At 41.5% G+C, this 19,918-nt stretch overlaps 1 protein-coding gene across 1 annotated transcript in view; it reads right to left on the bottom strand.

The window, feature by feature from the left end:
* Positions 1-19,918, bottom strand: part of UBXN4 (UBX domain protein 4) — a 48,972-nt gene that overhangs the window by 5,702 nt on the left and 23,352 nt on the right. The window contains exons 7-11 of the mRNA XM_049773660.1: positions 16,222-16,276; positions 15,175-15,339; positions 8,418-8,545; positions 5,781-5,883; positions 667-798 (exon numbers count right to left, since the gene is read on the bottom strand). Of these exons, the coding sequence (XP_049629617.1) occupies positions 667-798; positions 5,781-5,883; positions 8,418-8,545; positions 15,175-15,339; positions 16,222-16,276 (583 nt within the window). The remainder of the gene's footprint in view (positions 1-666; positions 799-5,780; positions 5,884-8,417; positions 8,546-15,174; positions 15,340-16,221; positions 16,277-19,918) is intronic.

Here is a 19,918-nt window from a genome sequence, read left to right as displayed (position 1 = left end):
TTGTAACACATTCAAGAGTCAAAATAAATTTTACTTAGAAAATAATGCCCCCCAGATTTTAGTTTACTCCGAAAAGGTAAAATTACCATCTTTCACTGATTTTCAAGCATATATACTTGGGAATTCCTAGATTTTTTATTGCTGTTATTGTTGTTATTTCTATTCTTTTTGTTTTTATTTATTTTGGGGACATATCTGGTAGCACTCAAGGGTTACTCCTGGCTCTGAACTCAGAAATTACCCGCTGGCAACTCAGGGGATGCCAGGGATTGAACCCTGGGGTCAGCTGTGTGCAAAACAAACGTCCTCCATGCTGTGCTATCACTCTGGCCCCTAGAGATGTTTTTTAATAGGTACAATCACAGTACAAACATTTTTAAGTTTCTCCAACTGTAAAAATTCTGGGCTGGCATGCACAGGGTCCTAGATTTGATCCCCGGCACAGAAAATAAGATAAAAGTTCAAAATTAACTATTAGTAGTTAATAAAAGCAAGATTAATAATTCTTGCATATATAACACAGAATAAACATATCAATTTTTATTTAAATTTAAAAAATTTTTAAGATGTACTCTTCTACTAATTATGAAATAAGTCAAGAGCAAAACAAACAGGGCAGTAAGAACTGACATGTCAGAAGAGAAAAAAATTCTGTTATATACATACTGGCAACAGGACTACTGAAGCACTTGGGGCAAGTTCCAAATCCATTAATTTCTTCTTATAATCTTCTTTGGTAAATTCCCTCCTGGGAAACATGGTTGCTAGTGAAAAATTGCCATAAGTGTTGCCAACAGTCTGTAACATAACAATAACTTATATTAAAATTTATAATTATGCCTTTATATAGTATAATTTTAACAACTTATATGCATCCCAAACAATTGATTCAGTTCAAAGCTGCGTAAAATATAAAAGTTAACTGAAACAAACTCAAAACATAGTAGCAATACTTTTGAGCCCTAAAAATAATGAAAACTTCAGATCCAAAGATTTGCTTTGTTTGCTGAAGCCTGGTTCACTCCTTGGCACCCACATATGGTCTCCACCGTTTTCCCCTCCAGGAATAAATCCTGAATTCAGAGCCAGTGGTAAACTCTGAGCATAGCTGGATATGGCAAAAGCAAAAACAAAACCTCCCCAAAACAAAGACAACTGAAAACTTTAACTATCCAAAAGGAACTTGTAACATAAAAACTGACAATGAGTGGAGGGTGCAGTTAGAGAAATAATTACACTAGCAACTATTAGGACAATGTTAATGAGTGAGGCAGGGGGTGAGAAGGAGGGAGATGGGGGCACTGGTGGTGAGAATGTTGCACTGGTGAAGGGGGGTGGTGTTCTTTTTATGACTGAAACCCAACTACAATCATGTAATAATTTTTAATAATGGTGCCTAAATAAAAATATTTTAAAAAATAGGGGCCGGGCGGTGGCGCTGGAGGTAAGGTGCCTGCCTTGCCTGCGCTAGCCTAGGACGGACCGCGGTTCGATCCCCCGGCGTCCCATATGGTCCCCCAAGCCAGGAGCGACTTCTGAGCGCATAGCCAGGAGTAACCCCTGAGCGTCACCGGGTGTGGCCCAAAAACCAAAAAAAAAAAAAAAAAAAAAAAAAAAAATAAAGAAAATGCTTCACATAGTTTTAAAAAAAAGAAAAGAAAATATAGGGCTGTAGCAGTGGCACAAGCGGTAAGGTGTCTGCCTTGTACTCACTAGCCTAGGATGGACCACGGCTCGATCCCCTGGCATTCCATATGGTCCCCCAAGCCAGGAGCAATTTCTTTTTTTTTTTTTTTTTTGGTTTTTGGGCCACACCCGGTGACGCTCAGGGGTTACTCCTGGCTATGCGCTCAGAAGTCGCTCCTGGCTTGGGGGACCATATGGGACGCCGGGGGATCGAACCGCGGTCCGTCCTGGGCTAGCGCAGGCAAGGCAGGCACCTTACCTCCAGCGCCACCGCCCGGCCGCCAGGAGCAATTTCTGAGCACATAGCCAGACGTAATCCCTGAGCATCACCGGGTGTGGCCCAAAACCCAAAAATAAACAAATATTAAAATTTTAAAAAGCAAATATAGTTCCTAAAACCAAGTAAAGTAAACTGAATTTTAAAAAATTATGTCTTGGGTCAGAGCAATGGTACAGCTCCAACCCAATAGTAGGGAGCTGGCCTTGCATACAGCCTACCTGGGTTTGATCCCTGACATCCCATAGTGCTCCTGGAGGCCACCAGCAGTGGTCCCGGAGTATAGAGCTAAGAGAAACCCCCAAGCATTGCAAGGTGTGGTCCAGCCACCCAATACTCCCCCAAAAGAACATTATAGCTTCTAACATGTAAACTGCTCAGCCTCACAACCTCACAACTAATCTTGGAAGGGATGCCAAGCCCAGCCAATAAAACTTGGGTACACTGATCTTCAGGTTGAAAATTCTGGAGTCCCAAGGGCAAGGAATTAACCCAAGTCACTTACTTTCCAAAAGCTTCAGCATCCATACACATATTCCACAACCACTGCCATACAGACAGCTCAGTTTCACTGATTCACAGTTTATTTTGGAAAACATGCCAAGCCAACAACCTCCTAAGTATAGTTTTCGGGCTGAGAACTCTAGGGCTGTGATGGCGAACCTACGGCATGCATGCCAGCAGTGGCATGCGAGAAGGTCCGCAATTAATGAATTTATAAAAATTTATAAAGAGTTTTTAGATACTAAAATCTTGTTACAAAGGTTTAATTGATGTGCTTGGCACTTTAAGGAAATTTTTTGGTTTTGTGTGGCAGTTTGGACACTCAGGCTCAAAAAGGTTAGCCATCACTGCTAGAGTCTCCTTGAAGTGGAGGCAAATAGTCTCTCCCCACCCCCAGAACCGCCAGAAGTTCCAGCAGCCTCACCCACATCCCAGAGCCTTCACCATATTCACAACTCATCTCTAAAGAGACCAGGTCAAAGAAATTCACAAGGGCACTGGTCTTCAGACTGAAAACTCGGATCCTTCAGGAGGGGATGCGGGCCAATAATCATTCCAGTTCTATAATCTGTTGGGGCATATGGTTATACATGTGGCCACATGACACCTCCAAATTCTACAATACTTGGCTGGAGCACAGTGGGTAAGGCGGTTGTTTGCCTTATACTATCAGTCCCCAGCATCCCCAAGCCTGCCAGGAATAACCCGAGTGCCGCCAGGTGTGGCCCAGTAGCTAAATAAATAATAAAATCCACACTACTGAGAGTCCAATAGCACAACAAATCAGATGGGAAGTAGTGTAAATGCCAACTAAACTCAATAAGCAAAACAAAACAAAAGACTCAACTTGCAATAAACAGCTCAGTAAATGCTCAGACAATGGCTTTAATAACTCCACTGTGAGATATAATAATTTTCACAAATTTTCTTTTATTAACTATTTTTAATAAATTTTGATTTTTAATAGTTTTGGTTACACCTGACTGTGCTCAGGGCTTACTTCCAACTCTTTTTAGAGATCATTCCTGGTAATATGCATGAGGTACCATATGTGGTCGGCTATGTACAAGGTAAGTAGCTGACCCACTGTATTATTTCTGCAGCCCTGAGTGGCATTCTTTTCACTAGTTTCTGCCAACAGCAAAACATCAGGCCAGTATACTCCCTTCTGAGAGGCCCCAAACGGAGAACCAAGTAAGCAACTGATTCTAAGAGAGTTCTGAAAATAAATTCCTAAACTGTCCAGCCCACCTTACCAGGAAAGCAGAAAACTTTTTAGGTATCCTTTGAAAAAACAGAATGTGAAAGAAAAAAAAAAATAAAATAAAAAACAATGTGAGAGAGCAGATAAAATGGGGAGAAGAGATCTAGTGAAAAGAACTAAACAAAAATATACTAACTTTAGATCCTAAACTAATCTAATGCCCAGAATCAAATTTGAATCAAGAATCAAAGAATAAAAATAAAATGGAATTTACTAATCTTTAAGACACAAAATTTAACATCCTTCAGAATTTTGGAGGCAGGGGATTTGAGCCACAGATAGTGATGCTCAAGGGTGACTCCTGGATCTGTGCTCAGGAATCTTTTCTGGCAGGCTGGTAGGACTATATGGGATGCCAGGGATCCCAGGTCAGCCACATGCAAGGTAAATAAATGCTCTACGTGATGTACTATTGCTCTGGCTTCCCTTCAGAACATTTTTGTTTTGCTTTGTTTTGGTTTATTTGGCCACACTTGGTGACACTCAGGGGTTACTCTTGGCTGTGAGCTCATAAATTGCTCCTGGCTTGAAGGACTATATGGGATGCCAGGGATCGAACCGCTGTCTGTCCTAGGCAGGCACACACAAGGCAGATGCCTTATGCTTGTGCCACTGCTCAAACCCCCCCTTCAGAACTACTGAACAATTATTTAACTAATTCCTTATACTTGTGGAGGCCAGACCTACCAGTGCTAGGTGGGGGCAAGAGTAGAGGTTGCATGTGATGACATGGACTAACCCAGGACCTCACTTGAGATACATTCTGAATCTTTTCCATTCAAATTCTGAGTAAATGGGGGCCGGAGAGGAAGCATGGAGGTAAGGCGTTTGCCTTGCATGTAGAAGGACAGTGGTTCGAATCCCAGCATTCCATATGGTCCCCCGAGCCTGCTGGGGGCGATTTCTGAGCCTAGAGCCAGGAATAGCCCCTAAGCACTGCTGGGTGTGACCCCCCCCCCAAAAAAAAAAAAAAAAAAAACAAACAAATTCTGAGTAAAGGAATGCTCTCAAGAACATACTTGATACCAAATCATTTTAGGCTTGGCTAATTGACTGATGGTGAAGAAATGACTGGCCCCAAAACATTTTAAGCAACCTGCAAAAATGTAGTGAGACAGATAAAGTAAAACTGCATCTTTTCACAGAGACAATTCTTTAGATTAAAGTTTTGGAAAATTTACATGAAAATTTTACATATAAAAATTAGGAGCTCAGGGGCCGGAGAGATAGCACGGAGGTAAGGCCTTGCATGTGGAAGGACGGTGGTTTGAATCTCGACATTCCATATGGTCCCCTGAGCCTGCCAGGAGCGATTTCTGACCGTGGAGCCAGGAATGACTCCTGAGCACTGCTAGGTGTGACCCAAAAACCAAAATAAATAAATAAATAAATAAATTAGGAGCTCAGCAGCAGAGTAGTTATCTTGCCTGTGTGAGGCCCTAAGTTTAGTTACTGACCCCACAAAACAAAGAAAACAAACATATAAACAAAAATCTAAAAATAAGTAAATAGATCTTTGGAAATTATCTGCATTATATACTTCCAGTTGAGTATACTAAGCAGAGAAAAAGTTCCAGAATCTAATACACAATATAAGCAAACTCCCATTTTTCTTAGGATCACACTTAGTGGTGCTCAGAGGTCACTCCTAGCTCTGTAGTCAAAATTACTCCTGGATTGTCAACTTTAATCTTAAGTAAAATAGTTCTAAATGCCAAAAAAAAAAAAAAAAATTACTCCTGGCAGTGGTTGGGGACCATATGGGATGCTGGGGATCAAACCTGGATCGGCTGTGTGCAAGGCAAACACCCTACTCACTATGCTATCATTCCAGCCCACAAATTTCCATTTTACACAAAATTCAGACATGCAGTTTCCACATGGCACTAATATATGATGAATACACAACATACCACCAACATATTGTGATCCCTTTTAGATATAATCATGACTCATGAAAAATGTAATATTTTCAGACTCTGCATGGATATTTTCTTCTTATAGTGCAATATCTATAGTTTTAAACTATGATTCAAGACATAAACTTACCCGTGCAGCAAACTGTCTTGCTTCTTCTAGAGGAGCGTCAGAAGGGAACTGATTTGTGAAGGAAGAACCATCAGGAAGACGAAACTGAATTCGTGCCACAGTGCTAGGAAAAAAGAAGTCCTTATATTTATTTCTATATCTTCTCAACAGCTACATTAGAAGTCAGATTAAATTAAACAAGAGAGAATTCAATAAGCTGGAGTGCATCCAGTGCATATGAGACACCTAGATTTTATCCTACATTCACCTCTGACACTGCCATCATAACCCCTGCACCATGCTGGGAGCAGACCGAGCACTAGTCTTAACCAAAAGAAGCCAGAGTAGTTAGAAAATATACAAACAGGGCTAAAAATGTAGCTCAATTGTAAAGGGCACAAATATGTATGTAAGGCTTTGAGCTTGACTCTTGGTACCAATAAAAGTAAAGAAAATATTCGCTGAAAAAGTTTCAGTCAAAGAGACAGCATAAAGACCTGGCATATCCTGGGCCTATGTTCAATCCTTAGCACCACATGGCCTCTTGAGGATTGCTAAGTACAGGCCTTAATGATTACCAATGTTATTAGGAATAGTTCCCCCAAAAAATAGGAGAAAAGAGACCTCTCACACCCCAAATCAGAAAATTTATTTAAAATAAATGTTTATTAAAATATAATGCATCTAACCAAATTTTAGAATAAATTTATCCTTAACTCCAGAAAAGACACCTTGAAGCACACAGCAGTTTTAGTTTTTTGGGTTTTGGACCCATATCCAGCAGTGCTCAGGTGTTACTCCTGGCTCTGTGCTCAGAAATTACTCTTGGGGTGGGCACAGCAGTAAGGCATTTATTTGCCTTGCATGCGGCCAACACAGGACAGACCCTGGTTCGAATCCCGGCATCCCATATGGTCCCCGAGCCTGCCAGGAGCGACTTCTGAGTGCAGAACCAGGAGTAATTTAGTGCCACAGGGTGACTCCCCAAAACACACACACACACACACACACACACACACACACACACACACACACACACAGAAACACTAGAAATTACTCTTGGCAGGCTTGCAGGACCATATGAGGTACAAGGGACTGAACTCAGTTGGCCGCATGCTACGCAAATAAATGCCTTACCTGCTGTGCTATCATTCTAGCCCCACACAGTAGTTTTTATTATAGTCAAGAATTGTGCAACTGTCACCATCAATTTCAGAACAGTTTCATTATTGCCAAAGGAAACCCTAATTCCATGATCAGTTTCTCCCCATTCTTTTATTACCAAGTACTTAGTAATTACTTGTTGTGGGTACTAGTTGGCTTTGGAGCCACACCCAGCAGTGCACAGGGAATACTCCCAGCTTGGACCTGTGGTGCTGGGGATCAAAGCTGAGTCTCAACCTTAAAGAGATACATGGCTAGAAGATAATTTCTTAGCCTCTGTCTACTTCTAATTGAACATCTCCTTAGATTTACCTATTTCAGACATTTGATTTAATGGCATCAGACAATACATGACTTTAGGGTAACTAACTTTTCACATCTGATTAAGTTTTCAAGTCCATTCCTATTATACAGCATGCTAGAACTTCATTCTTTTTTAATGCTGGGTAATATTCTATTGCATAGAATTATTTATTACATTGTTCTCACTATTTTAATTGGGGGGGGGTGTTTGGGTCACACTGGCAGCACTCAGGGGTTATTCCTGGCTCTACACTCAGAAATCGCTCCTGGCAGGCACAGGGGACCATATGGGATGCCGGGATTCAAACCACCATCCTTCTGCATGAAAGGCAAACGCCTTACTTCCATGCTATCTCTCTGGGCCCTATTCTTACTATTGTTAATTTGATGGCTGAGTTATCATGGTAAAAGAGTAAAAAGACAAAAAAAAAAAAAAAAAAGCAGGAAGCAGAGATAGTAATTGGGTTAAGAAGTTTATTTAGTTTATTTTGCATGCAGCTGACTTTGGTTTGACCCTTGGCACTGTACATGTTCCTGGTAGTTAGGTGTGACTTCTTAGCATAGTGATGGAAGAACTTCTAAATATTGGTACCAGAGTACCAGCAGGTAGGTACAGGTAGGTACAGCAGGTAGGGCTCTGTGCCTTGTATGTTGCTGACCCAGATTTAATCCCTGAACTTTCATACTGTCTACGCTTGCCAAGAGTGATTCCTGAGTGCAAAGCCAGGAGTAACCCCTGAGCATCAGTGGATGTGGCCCCAAAACAAAAATTCCCAGATGTTTATCTAAACACAAGGGTCAGGGAAATTGTTCAAAAAACTGGAACTTGGGGCCGGAGCAGTGGTGTAAGTGGTAAAGTGTTTGCCTTGCCCGTGCTAGCCTAGGACAGACCACGGTTCGATCCCCCACATCCCATTCGGTCCCCCAAGCCAGGACAATTTCTGAGCGCATAGCCAGGAGTAACCCCTGCATCACCAGGTGTGGCCCACCCCCCAAAAAAAACTGGGACCCTAGGTTTTATCCCTGGCACTGCATGGGTCCCCAAGCACTTAGCTGGGAAAATAAGCCTGAGCACCATTAGGTGTAGCCAAAAAACAAAACAAAAAAATAACTCAAAAAAGTAAAAGCATACCACAACCCATATTCTCCTTTGCCAACTAGCAAACAAATATTTATCATAAAATAAAATACCTTCTTTCTCTTGCAGCAGCGTCTCTCTTGATTTCCATTTCTGTTTGTTTGGCTAGTAAGGCAGCAGCTTTGGCAGCTTCTACTTCTTCCTTAGTTTTTGCAAAACGAGCAGCTCTCTCTGCACGGTCCTTTAAAATAGCCAGTAAACATTATCTTTACTTCCATAATGATCTACTCACATTATTTCCAAACACAAAAAATATGAATTTCCCTAAAGTTATATGTGCACTTTATCATTTAGGATTTTTTCTTTCTTTTTTCTTTTTTGGCAGTGTGCTCTCAAGCAATGCTCAAGGGGCCAGTCACACTGCCAGTAATGCAGCACTGCTCAAGCCCAGCATTGAGGCCACCACCACTTTAGAGGAGCTCAAGGGATTTTAGGCCCAAACCTGGAGGTGCTCAGGACGGCCATACAATGCTGGGAATTGAACTCAGGTTCTTAAATATGGAAGGTATGCATCCCAGACCCCTGACTTATTTAAGAGGCCAGAACTTGGATATTTTAGGTTGTTTTTTTGTTTTGTTTTGTTTTGGTTTTGGTTTTTGTGTCACTCCCGGCTGTGCTCAGGGGTTTCTCCTGGTTCTGCACTCAGAAATCCCTTCTGGCAGGGTTGGGGGGCCATATGGGATACCCGGAACCACACCAGGGTCTGTCTGAGGTTGGCTGCGTGCAAGGCAAATACCCTACTGCTGTGCTGTCGCTCAGCCCCCGATATTTTAGGTTTATAAAAACTATATCAGGGATCAGAGTTGCCATTAGATAAAAAAAGAGATGAGGGCTCAAGAGATCATTCAAATAGGCTGAATACACACATACTTTGCATACAGGAATCCCTGGCACCTCTAAGTACTTGCTGGGAGCAACCATTGAAGCTCACAAGTGTAGTCAAAACAAACTCCCCTAACCTTACTCCCAAATATCCCAATAAACCAAACAAAAGACTTGATTTGGCTCACTATATTTTCTCCAGAGTCTGGAATATAGTATAAACATAATTTTAAAAAAGAAATATTAAAATGGGTTTTTGTTTGTTATTTTAGGCCACAGCACTGCTCAGGGCAGAGATCTTATTTTGGGGGGGGGGACACAACCGGTGATGCTCTGGGCTTACTCCTGGCTATGCACTCAGAAATCACTCCTGGCATGGGGTACCATATGGGATGCCGGGGATCGAACCCAGGTGAGCCGCATACAAGGCAAACACCCTACTGCTGTGCTATCACTCAGGCCCCCAGAGATGTTTATTTATAAAGATTACAACTACCTAATTCTAAAAGAGCTTGGTGCTAAACCATCCAAAGGTTCTTTTTGATGTACCTATATCCTTTGACTGTCTCCCAAAAAGAATGGCTACAACTGGAAGAGACTGCATTCTTTCTGGGCAATATTCAAAGGATTTATTAATTTACTATGAAATTTAGCTTCTTTCCTAAGAAATCTTTGAGAACTACCTTTTAATTTTTGCAGTGCCATGAATCAAACTCATGTGCCAGAGAGCTAGCACTGTAGTAGGGCATTTGCCTTGCACAAGGCCAACCCGGGATAGACTCAGGTTCGATTCCTGGCTTCCCATATAGTCCCCAGAGCCTGCAAGGAGAGATTCCTGAGCAAAGAGCCAGAGTAATCCCTATGGCCAGGTGTGGACCAAAAACAAACAAACAAACAAACAAAAAGAATCAAAATCAGGCCTCATGGGGCCAGAGAGATAACATGGACTTAAAGCATTTGCCTTTCATGCAGAAGGTCATTGGTTCAAATCCCGGCATCCCATATGGTCCCCCGAAGCTCCAGGAGCGATTTCTGAGCATAGAGCCAGAAGTAACCCCTGAGCACTGCCACGTGTGACCCAAAAACAAAACCCAAAAAAAAAATCATACCTCAGATATGCATAAAAACTACCTTATTGGGGCCAGAGAGATAGCATGGAGGTAAGGCGTTTGCCTTTTATGCAGGAGGTCATCGGTTCGAATCCCAGCGTCCCATATGGTCCCCAGTGCCTGCCAGGAGCAATTTCTGAGTGTGAAGTCAGGAATAACCCCTGAGCACTGCCGGGTGTGACCCCCAAAAAAAACACCAAAAAAAAATTAAAAAAACTAGCTTATTATAATTACAGGCTTATCTTGGAGATTCTATTTTCCATTTTAGGTCATTATATTGAAATTTCACATGAAAACTGTTTGGTTTTCCAATGCATATAGAATTTATATATCTCTATGTATAGAACTAAAGTAATATTGTGCCTAAAATAACACTGCATATGCTCTATTTTAAAATTTATTGGAGCTGGAGAAATATACCAGGCTGAATGAATGTTTTGCACATTGGAGGCCTAAGTGTGATCCTCAGAGCACAGAGCCAGGAATAGTGCCCTTACCCTCCACACTCCCCTCCCCAGCACTCTCTGGGTCTAACATAAAAACAAACAAAAACTTTATTGCTAAGAAACGCTACAATGGTCCCTGAGCACTGTGAAAAACTTAAGCAGAGTTGGAACAATCAGCTGAAAACAAAGTGACACCACTATCCCCACAAAGAAACTAAATATCACAAAATCTTGGGTTTCTTTCTTTAAACTTTATTGATTGATTGATTGGTTCCTGAACCACCCCCGGCGGTGCTCAGGGGTTACTCCTGGCTATGTGCACAGAAATTGTCCCTGGTAGGCTGGGGATCATATAGAACTGGGTTGGCTGCATGCAAGGCAAATGCCCTACCACTGTGCGCTATCTTTCTGGCCCCACAAAAATCTTATTTTCTAAAAATGCTCATAATCCTAAATCTTCAGTAATGCAAACATTTTGTGACAAACTTCTTTCAATATGTAAAAAAAGCATAATATTTACAAAGAGCAAAATAAATAAAAATGAAATATGCTTATACCGATAGAGTTCTAAACAGAGAAAAAGTGCCTTGAAAAAAAGTCATGCCAATTTTTATTTTGGGGGGCCACACACATTTGACACTAAGGGATTCCTCCTGGCTATGCGCTCAGAAATCACCCCTGGCTTGGGGGGACCATATGAGACACCAGGGGATCAAACCGCAGTCCGTCCTACGCTAGCGCTTGCAAGGCAGACACCTTACCTCTAGCACCACCTCGCCGGCCCCTAATTTTAATCTCAGCTGTATTTTCTATCAATAAATAATCCTTTTTTTTTTTTTTTTTGGGCCACACCCGGTAATGCTCAGGGGTTACTCCTGGCTATGTGCTCAGAAGTAGCTCCTGGCTTGGGGGACCATATGGGACACCGGGGGATCGAACCGCGGTCCATCCAAGGCTAGTGCAGGCAAGGCAGGCACCTTACCTTTAGCGCCACCGCCCGGCCCAATAAATAATCCTTAATAAAAGAAACAGAGCTGGTATTTTTTAAATCACTAAAATCTACTTTTGTGGCATAGTAAACCAAAACGTGTGTGTGTGTGTGTGTGTGTGTGTGTTATATTATAAATGTTCTTAAATCAAGCACTAAAAATAAACTGCAGGAGAGCTGGGGATATGGATCAAGTGGCTTGCCTGAGTGAGACTAAGTCTGATTCCCCAGCTACTAGTGGGTATAGATCCCAAACACTAGTTGGTATAGTGCATAATAAATTCTAAAATTAATTTTAAAATGAACACTATGGGGCCAGATGGGTAGTGCAGTGGTAGGGCATTTGCCTTGCAAGCAGCTGATCCAGAACAGACCTCGGTTTAATCCCCGGTGTCCCATATGGTCTCCCAAGCCAGGAGTGATTTCTGAGTGCATAGCCAGGAGTAACCCAAGCGTCACCAGGTGTGGACGCCCCCCTAAAAAAACACACACACTAATGTAGGGCTGGATAGTAGAGTGTCCAGCCTGTAAGCAGCTGCTTAGTCACAACACTGGCACAATTCCTTCCCAGCACTATATATCCCTGAGCTCTACCATCGATCACTCATGAGCACAGAGAGCCACAGTGTACCAATGGGCCCAAACCTCCCAGATCCACACTCCCAATTAAATTAAGGGAGATAGTTCAAAGGACTGGAGTATGCATATGCAGGAGCCTAGTTCGACTTCAGCACCACCAAATAGTCCCTTAGAAAACTGCAAGAATGTCCTTTAAACACTGACAGGTATAGTCCTAAAAAATAATAAACATAAAAACACTATTTTGGGATGATGTAGTAATCTTGTATGCCAAGAAGCACAAAGACTGGGGCTAGGATATGGGGCTCAGTAGTGTAACACTTGCCCTGTATGTGTCAGATCCTAGACTAGTTAAAAATGTTTTAATGTATGGACAAAATATATCAAATAAAAATTAAAAGGACCAGGGGAAATAGCGATAGCACAGTGGTAGGGCGTTTTGTCTTGCAGGCGGCTGACCCAGGACGGACCTGGGTTTGATCCCCGATGTCCTATATGGTCCCCCAAGCCAGGAGTGATTCTGATCACATAGCCAGGAGTAACCCCTGAGCATCACTGGGTGTGGCCCAAAAACAAAAACAAAACAAAAAAAATGAAAAGAACCAGGAGGATCTGGAATGATAGCACAGAGGTAGGGCATTTACCTTACATGTGGATGACCCAGAACAGACCCAGGTTCAATCCCTAGCATCCTATATAGTCAACAGAACCTGCCAGGAAAGATTTCTGAGCGCAGAGCCAGGAGTAACCCCTGATTGCTGCTGGGTGTGGCCCAAAAACCGAATAAACAAATAAATAAATAGAAAATAATTATGAGATTGCAAGTACAGCAGGCAGAGCATGTGCACTTTATGTAGCTGACCTGGCATTCCATATGATTTCCCAAGCCTGCCATAATGATTCCTGAGTAACCCAAGAACCATCAGATGTGGTCCAAACAAAACAAAACAAAAAGAACCAGGCATGATCCAGAAATACTACTCCTAGGAATACACCCTAAAAACAAAAAAGAACACAATGCAGAAAAGCCCTCTGCATTCCTATGTTCACTGCAGCACTATTTTCAATAGCCAGAATCTGGAAACAACCAACCACCTGAGAAGATATTAGTGGATAAAGAAACTATGGTACATCCATACAATGGAATACTACACAGCTATTAGGATAAATGAAGTTATAAAATTTGCTTAAACATGGATGGGTATAAACTTTATAGCTGTGGTCCTCAAACTATGGCCCGCAGGCCACATATTGTATTTGTATCTGTTTTGTTTCTTCATTGCAAAATAAGATATATGCAGTGTGCATAAGAATTCGTTCATAAGTTTTGTTTTTACTATAGTCAGACCCTCCAATGGTCTGAGGGACAGTGAACTGGCCCCCTGTTTAAAAAGTTTGAGGACCCCTGGAAGAGTATCATGCTAAGTGAGTCAGGGAGAGGAATAGAATGATCACACTCATTTGTGGGATATTAAAAACAAAATAGTATATTATTAATATCCAAAGACAATAGAAATAAGAGCCAGAAGAACTGGTCCATAGTAGGAAGCTTGCCACATACAATTATGGCAGAAAAGTTACCACTGTAATAATACTTGGAAATGGTCAATCTGAACAATAACTAGGTACTGAAAAGGAGATAATATGCATGATACCCCATTTAGTAACAATATTGCAAATCACCGTCTAAAGGGGGGGAAAAAAAGGGAGAGAGAAGAAAAATGTCCGCCACAAAGGCAGGCAGGGGGAGAAGGAAGGGGGATAGGAGGGAGATGGGGACATTGGTGGCAAAAATGTGTACTGTTGAAGGGTACTGTACATAGTATGGTTGAATCTCAATCATAAACAACTTTGTAACTATATCTCACAGTGACTCAATTAAAGAATTTATTAAAAAATAAAATAAAACATCAAAGAAAAAACAAAATAGAGATAGAAATGACAAATTATAACAAATACAGTGGAGAAAAAAATTAAAAGGATCAAGAATACGATGGAAGTGGTAGAGCACATGCCTAGCATATACTGTGAGGCCCTAAGTTTGACCACTGACATCATACCACCACAAATATTGCTTGGTGCCCTTACAAGAACAAAACATTTAGTATTCACCAATGTAACAGAAGACAAGAAAAGTAGCAAGTTATTAAACATTTTGCTCCTATACTTTAAACTATTGGTCCTATACTTTTATCTTGGGTTCATTTGTTCATTTATTTTCTTTTGGGGTGGTGCTCAGGGCTTGATTGTGGTTCTGTGCTCAGGGATCATTCCTGGCAGTGTCTAAGCCTCTGTACTATTTCAGTGGCCCCTAACTATCTATACTTTAGCACTTTTAAAAAAATGGAAAATTAATTTTGTTTAATTAAATGAAGTTGTGTATGTTTACATTTATGTAAAATAGTTGCTTTGTAAAGGTTTTTGTTTTGACTTTCGGGCCTCAACCAGCAGTGTTTGGGGGCTTATTCCTGGATTTGCATTCAGGGATAACTCCTGGCGGCGCTCATGGAACCATATGGGATGCCACAGATGAAAACCAGATTGGCAATGTGCAAGGCAAGCACCCTACTGCTGTACTATCTCTCTCTAGTCCTATGTAAAGTTTTTATTCTTTCTTTGGTTTTGGGCCACACCTGGTAATACTCAGGGGTTACTCCTGGCTATACACTCTGAAATTATTCCTGGCTCAGGGGAACACATGGAATGCTGGGGATCGAACCTAGGTCCGTCCTGGGTCAGCCATGTGCAAAGCAAACACCCTACCACTGTGCTATCACTCCAGCCCCTAAAATTTTTTTCTCTTAAAAGAGCACTATATTTAAGTTTAAAAAAAAAAAAGGTAAGTCAAAAAAAATTTTTTACTCACCAATGCAATCTGTTGTTTAATACGCTCTCGAGCTGCCCTATCTTCAGCCTTTTCTCTGTTTCTTTCCTCTAACATTCTTTTTGTTAATTCTTCTTCTTGCTTTCTTTTGTAATCCAACATCTCTTTTCCAGTTTTTCTCCTTTCAATTTCCTTCTTAATCTCCCTCTGAATTAAGGATAAATTCAAGTTTCATGAAGCACAAAATAATTTTTCCAGTTTTTCCTATATTTTTATATGTAACATATAAAACACATGTATTCTATCTAGGCAAAATTGTTTCATTACTATGCAACTAGTTTCTAGTATGAACTGCAGAAAATATAAGGGTCTAGATGAAGTTAACAGAAATGGCTAGCTGTTAACTAAAAATCTTTATATTTATAATTACAAATGGTTAAAATTATAATATGGTCAATATAATTTGAAAGCTAGCTGAATGACAGGGCTTTGGTCTTTGAGGTCAACAAGGTAATCCTATCTTTGGCATGAGAGAAGAAATCCAAGATAGGATGTTGCTTAAGTACAATAAAATGCTTAGGTACACTGAACTACACACATGAAGAGAAAAATCAGCAAAAATTCTACGTTAAAAAAATGAATTAAAAGTTTGATTTGTGGGGCCGGGTGGTGGCGCTGGAGGTAAGGTGCCTGCCTTGCCTGCGCTAGCCTAGGACGGACCGCGGTTCGATCCCCCGGCGTCCCATATGGTCCCCCAAGAAGCCAGGAGCAACTTCTGAGCGCATAGCCAGGAGTAACCCCTGAGCGTCACAGGGTGTGGCCCAAAAACCAAAAAAAAAAAAAAAAAAAAAGTTTGATTTGTCTCACAAGCATACTTTTTAATCTAAGTTCCTTTATTCTTTGCATTAACAACTCATGAGAGAGGAAATATGATCTCATTTACTTCAAGCAATTCATAAGTACATAAAAAAAGTATACACTACAATTCTACAATGAAGGGAAAACAGGTAATTCCCTTTACTGCTAAATTTAATACGAAATCAAAACTTCTCACTTAACAAAAGGATAAAAAATAGTAATGAAATTTACCTGCTCTTCTTCTTTCCTTTTCTCTTCTCTTCTTTCTTCGAGTTTTTTGTTTAATCTGTTTTGAAAAGGAGATGTATTAATTAAAAACAATAGTGGAGATTTAAAAAAATTTTTCCTAATGGCCCAAAACAAAAACTTACCTTCCAACTCACTGGGCAAATTCAGTAGTCAGTGTTATACCATCAAAGGCCTAACTCGGGGCCGGGTGGTGGCGCTGGAGGTAAGGTGCCTGCCTTACCTGCGCTAGCCTTGGACGGACCGCGGTTCGATTCCCCGGCGTCCCATATGGTCCCCCAAGCCAGGAGTGACTTCTGAGCGCATAGCCAGGAGTAACCTCTGAGCGTCAAAGGGTGTGGCCCAAAAAAAACCAAAAAAAAAAAAAGGCCTAACTCAAGCTTTAGTGACCTTTTTATTAGTTTCCTTTTTCCCCTCTAATCTAGATGATATTGATTTTAAAATAGACATATACATTTTCATACAAATAGAAATGCATTGATCTTGTATATAAAAACATTAATATGGCGTAAAATTAAGTGTTTTAAAAACTAAAGAACATGTACATGAAATACTCATACCCAAATCATTCAACTGTAAGAAGTTCATCAATTAAAAAACCAATAACTGAGTTGGAGAAAAGAGTTCAAGGGTGTAGAGTGTTGCATGCATGAGGTCCCTGAGCACTCTTAGACAAAGCAGCATACCAAGACACTGCTGGACCTGAGCACTGTAACTGTCAGGCCTGTATCAAAGGCTGAGTATTATTACTGGCCCAGAGGCATATCCCAGCACTGCTGTAAAACTTTCCCGCAGAAACAGAAACTCAGCAGAGCACTCAGTATTTTAGAATGCCTTTCTTGTAGACATTTGGTCAGGAGTTCAAACCCCTAGTATTGTGACATGTGCCAAGCAAGCACAATCCTATCAATTCTGCTGTTTGAGTCTCAAACCTCTACTGTTCGTGATGCTTTAAACCATAAGTAATTCCAGTTACACTGCAGCTAGGTGTGATAAAGCAGCTTCAAAGGACCCCTGGGCAAGCACCAAAACTAAAAAGATGTGCAAGCACCATAGTTAGAAAGGGCAACCATATACAGGCATTTGAGGGGATTGCAACGACTCCTGGTTAGCATGTGTGGGGCCACAGTGATCCCTGATGAATGCTACAACAGTTACCTGTGTAGCGCAACTAAAGAAGGTGAAACCCTGGTGGTAAGCACATGTGAAAACACCACAACCTAAGGAAAGCTATTATACAAGCAGTGTGGCCAAGTATGTATCAATACTCTTAATCTGATATGTGAACCTTAAGAGCATCATAGCTAAAATTGTATTAGTACCATAGTCAGGAATGTATGGGATTAAGGAAGGAACTAAAAGATCATAGAAAAGTTATAGAGTAATAAAATTTAATTAAAATACAAACAAGACTGGAGAGATATTTCAATTGACTGAAGTGCACTGCATACCTTGCATAAAAGAGGCCCACATCTGATTCCCTGCACCACATGGTAGTTTAACACTGCCAAGAGCAACAGACCTGCGCATAATTGGGTATGATTCAAAAAACAAAGAAATAAAGACAATGATTCCTAGGATAGAGTAGTATAGTGGTAGAGTAACTGCCTTATTCGAATGAATATCACTGGTGAAGTCTCAACTCAATCCCTGGCACTGCCTTGCATGCCTAAGTGTGATTCTAGCAGCTCTGTTATATCAGATCTCTGGTGCCACAACAAATGTGCGATTTCAGGGGTATCACAATCAAGTATGTTCTGAATAGAAATAACAAAAGGGAAGGTTAGGGAAAACATAAAAATAAAAGCAACATGATCCTCAAAGAAGAAATACAAATGGCCAAAAGACAGATGGAAAAAATGCTCCACATAACTAATCATCAGGGAGATGCAAATCAAAACAACAATGAGGTACAATCTCACACCACAGAGACTGGCACACATCACAAAGAATAAGAACAATCAGTGTTGGCAGAGATGTGGGGAGAAAGAAACTCTCTTTCACTGCTGGTGGGAAAGCCATCATGTTCAGCCTTTGTGGAAAAAAATATGGATATTCCTCAAAAAACTGGACATTGACCTTCCAAATGATCCAACTATACCACTTCTAGTGATATATCCTAAGAACACAAAAACAAAACACAAAAATGCCTTCCTCACACCTATATTCATTAAAACAATATTTACAATAGCCAGACTCTGGAAATAACCAACATGCTCTTCAACAAATGAATGGCTAAAGAAACTGTGGTACAGATCCCTGAAGAAAGCAGAGAGACTGAGGTACCCTGGACATGCCTGAACAGGGTGAGTCCAGGTCACCAGCATCTTTACTGAGGATGCCTGAGTGCCGCATGTTTGAGACCAACTCTCTCACAGAATCCCTGAAGAAAGCAAAGAGACTGAGATACCCTGGACACACCTGAATAAGGAGAGTCCAGGTCACAGCATCTTTACTGAGGGCGCCTGAGTGCCAAGGGTTTGAGAAGAACTGTGGTATATATATATATATATATACAATAGAATACTATGCAGCCATCAGAAGAGATAGGTCATGAAATTTTCCTATATATGGATAGACATAGAATCTATTATGCTAAGTGAAATAAGTCAGAAGGAGAGAGATAGACACAGAATAGTCCCTCACATCTATAGGTTTTAAGAAAAGTAATAAACATTATTGTAATAATATACAGAGACAATAAAAAAAAGCAACATGATTCCAGGATGGGGATTTAAGTCAATGGTAATATGCCTTGCATGCATGAGACCTTAGGTTCAATCCCTTCAACAACAAAAACCAATTTTTTAAAACTTAAAAAAAAATCAGAGGGGGGGCCGGGTAGGTGGCGCTGGAGGTAAGGTGTCTGCCTTGCAAGCGCTAGCCAAGGAAGGACCGCGGTTCGATCCCCCGGCGTCCCATATGGTCCCCCCAAGCCAGGGGCGATTTCTGAGCACATAGCCAGGAGTAACCCCTGAGCGTCAAACGGGTGTGGCCCAAAAACCAAAAAAAAAAAACAAACAAAAAAAAAAAAATCAGAGGGGCCGGGTAGGTGGCGCTGGAGGTAAGGTGTCTGCCTTGCAAGCGCTAGCCAAGGAAGGACTGCGGTTCGATCCCCCGGCGTCCCATATGGTCCCCCCAAGCCAGGGGCGATTTCTGAGCACATAGCCAGGAGTAACCCCTGAGCGTCAAACGGGTGTGGCCCAAAAACCAAAAAAAAAAAAAAAAAATCAGGGGCCAAAGCAATAGCACAGTGGTCAACACAGGATGGACTCCAGTTCGAATTCTGGCATCCCATATGGTCCCTGAGCCTGCCAGGAGTGACATCTGAGCGCAGAGGCAGGAGTAACCCCTGAGCACCATCAGGTGTGACCCAACCCCCCCAAAAAAAAATCAGTGGAGGGGCCAGAGCGATAGCACAGCTGAAGGGCATTTGCTTTGCACACAGCCGATCAGGAGAGATGGTGGTTCGAATCCCAGTGTCTCATATGGTCCCCCAAGCTAGGAGCGATTTCTGAGCGCATAGCCAGGAGTAACCCCTGAGCATCACTGGTTGTGGCCCAAAACCAAACAAAATATCAGTGGGGCCAAAGAGACAGCACAGCAGTAGAGCGTTTGCCTTGCATGCAGCCAACCCACAAATCCTGGCATGCCATATGGTCCCCTGAGCCTGCCAGGAGTG

This window comes from Suncus etruscus, chromosome 5 (genome assembly GCF_024139225.1).
Source record: "Suncus etruscus isolate mSunEtr1 chromosome 5, mSunEtr1.pri.cur, whole genome shotgun sequence".
Taxonomy (NCBI): Eukaryota; Metazoa; Chordata; class Mammalia; order Eulipotyphla; family Soricidae; genus Suncus; species Suncus etruscus.
Note: the sequence above shows the minus strand (reverse complement) of the source record. Positions and strands in the feature narration are given on the sequence as shown.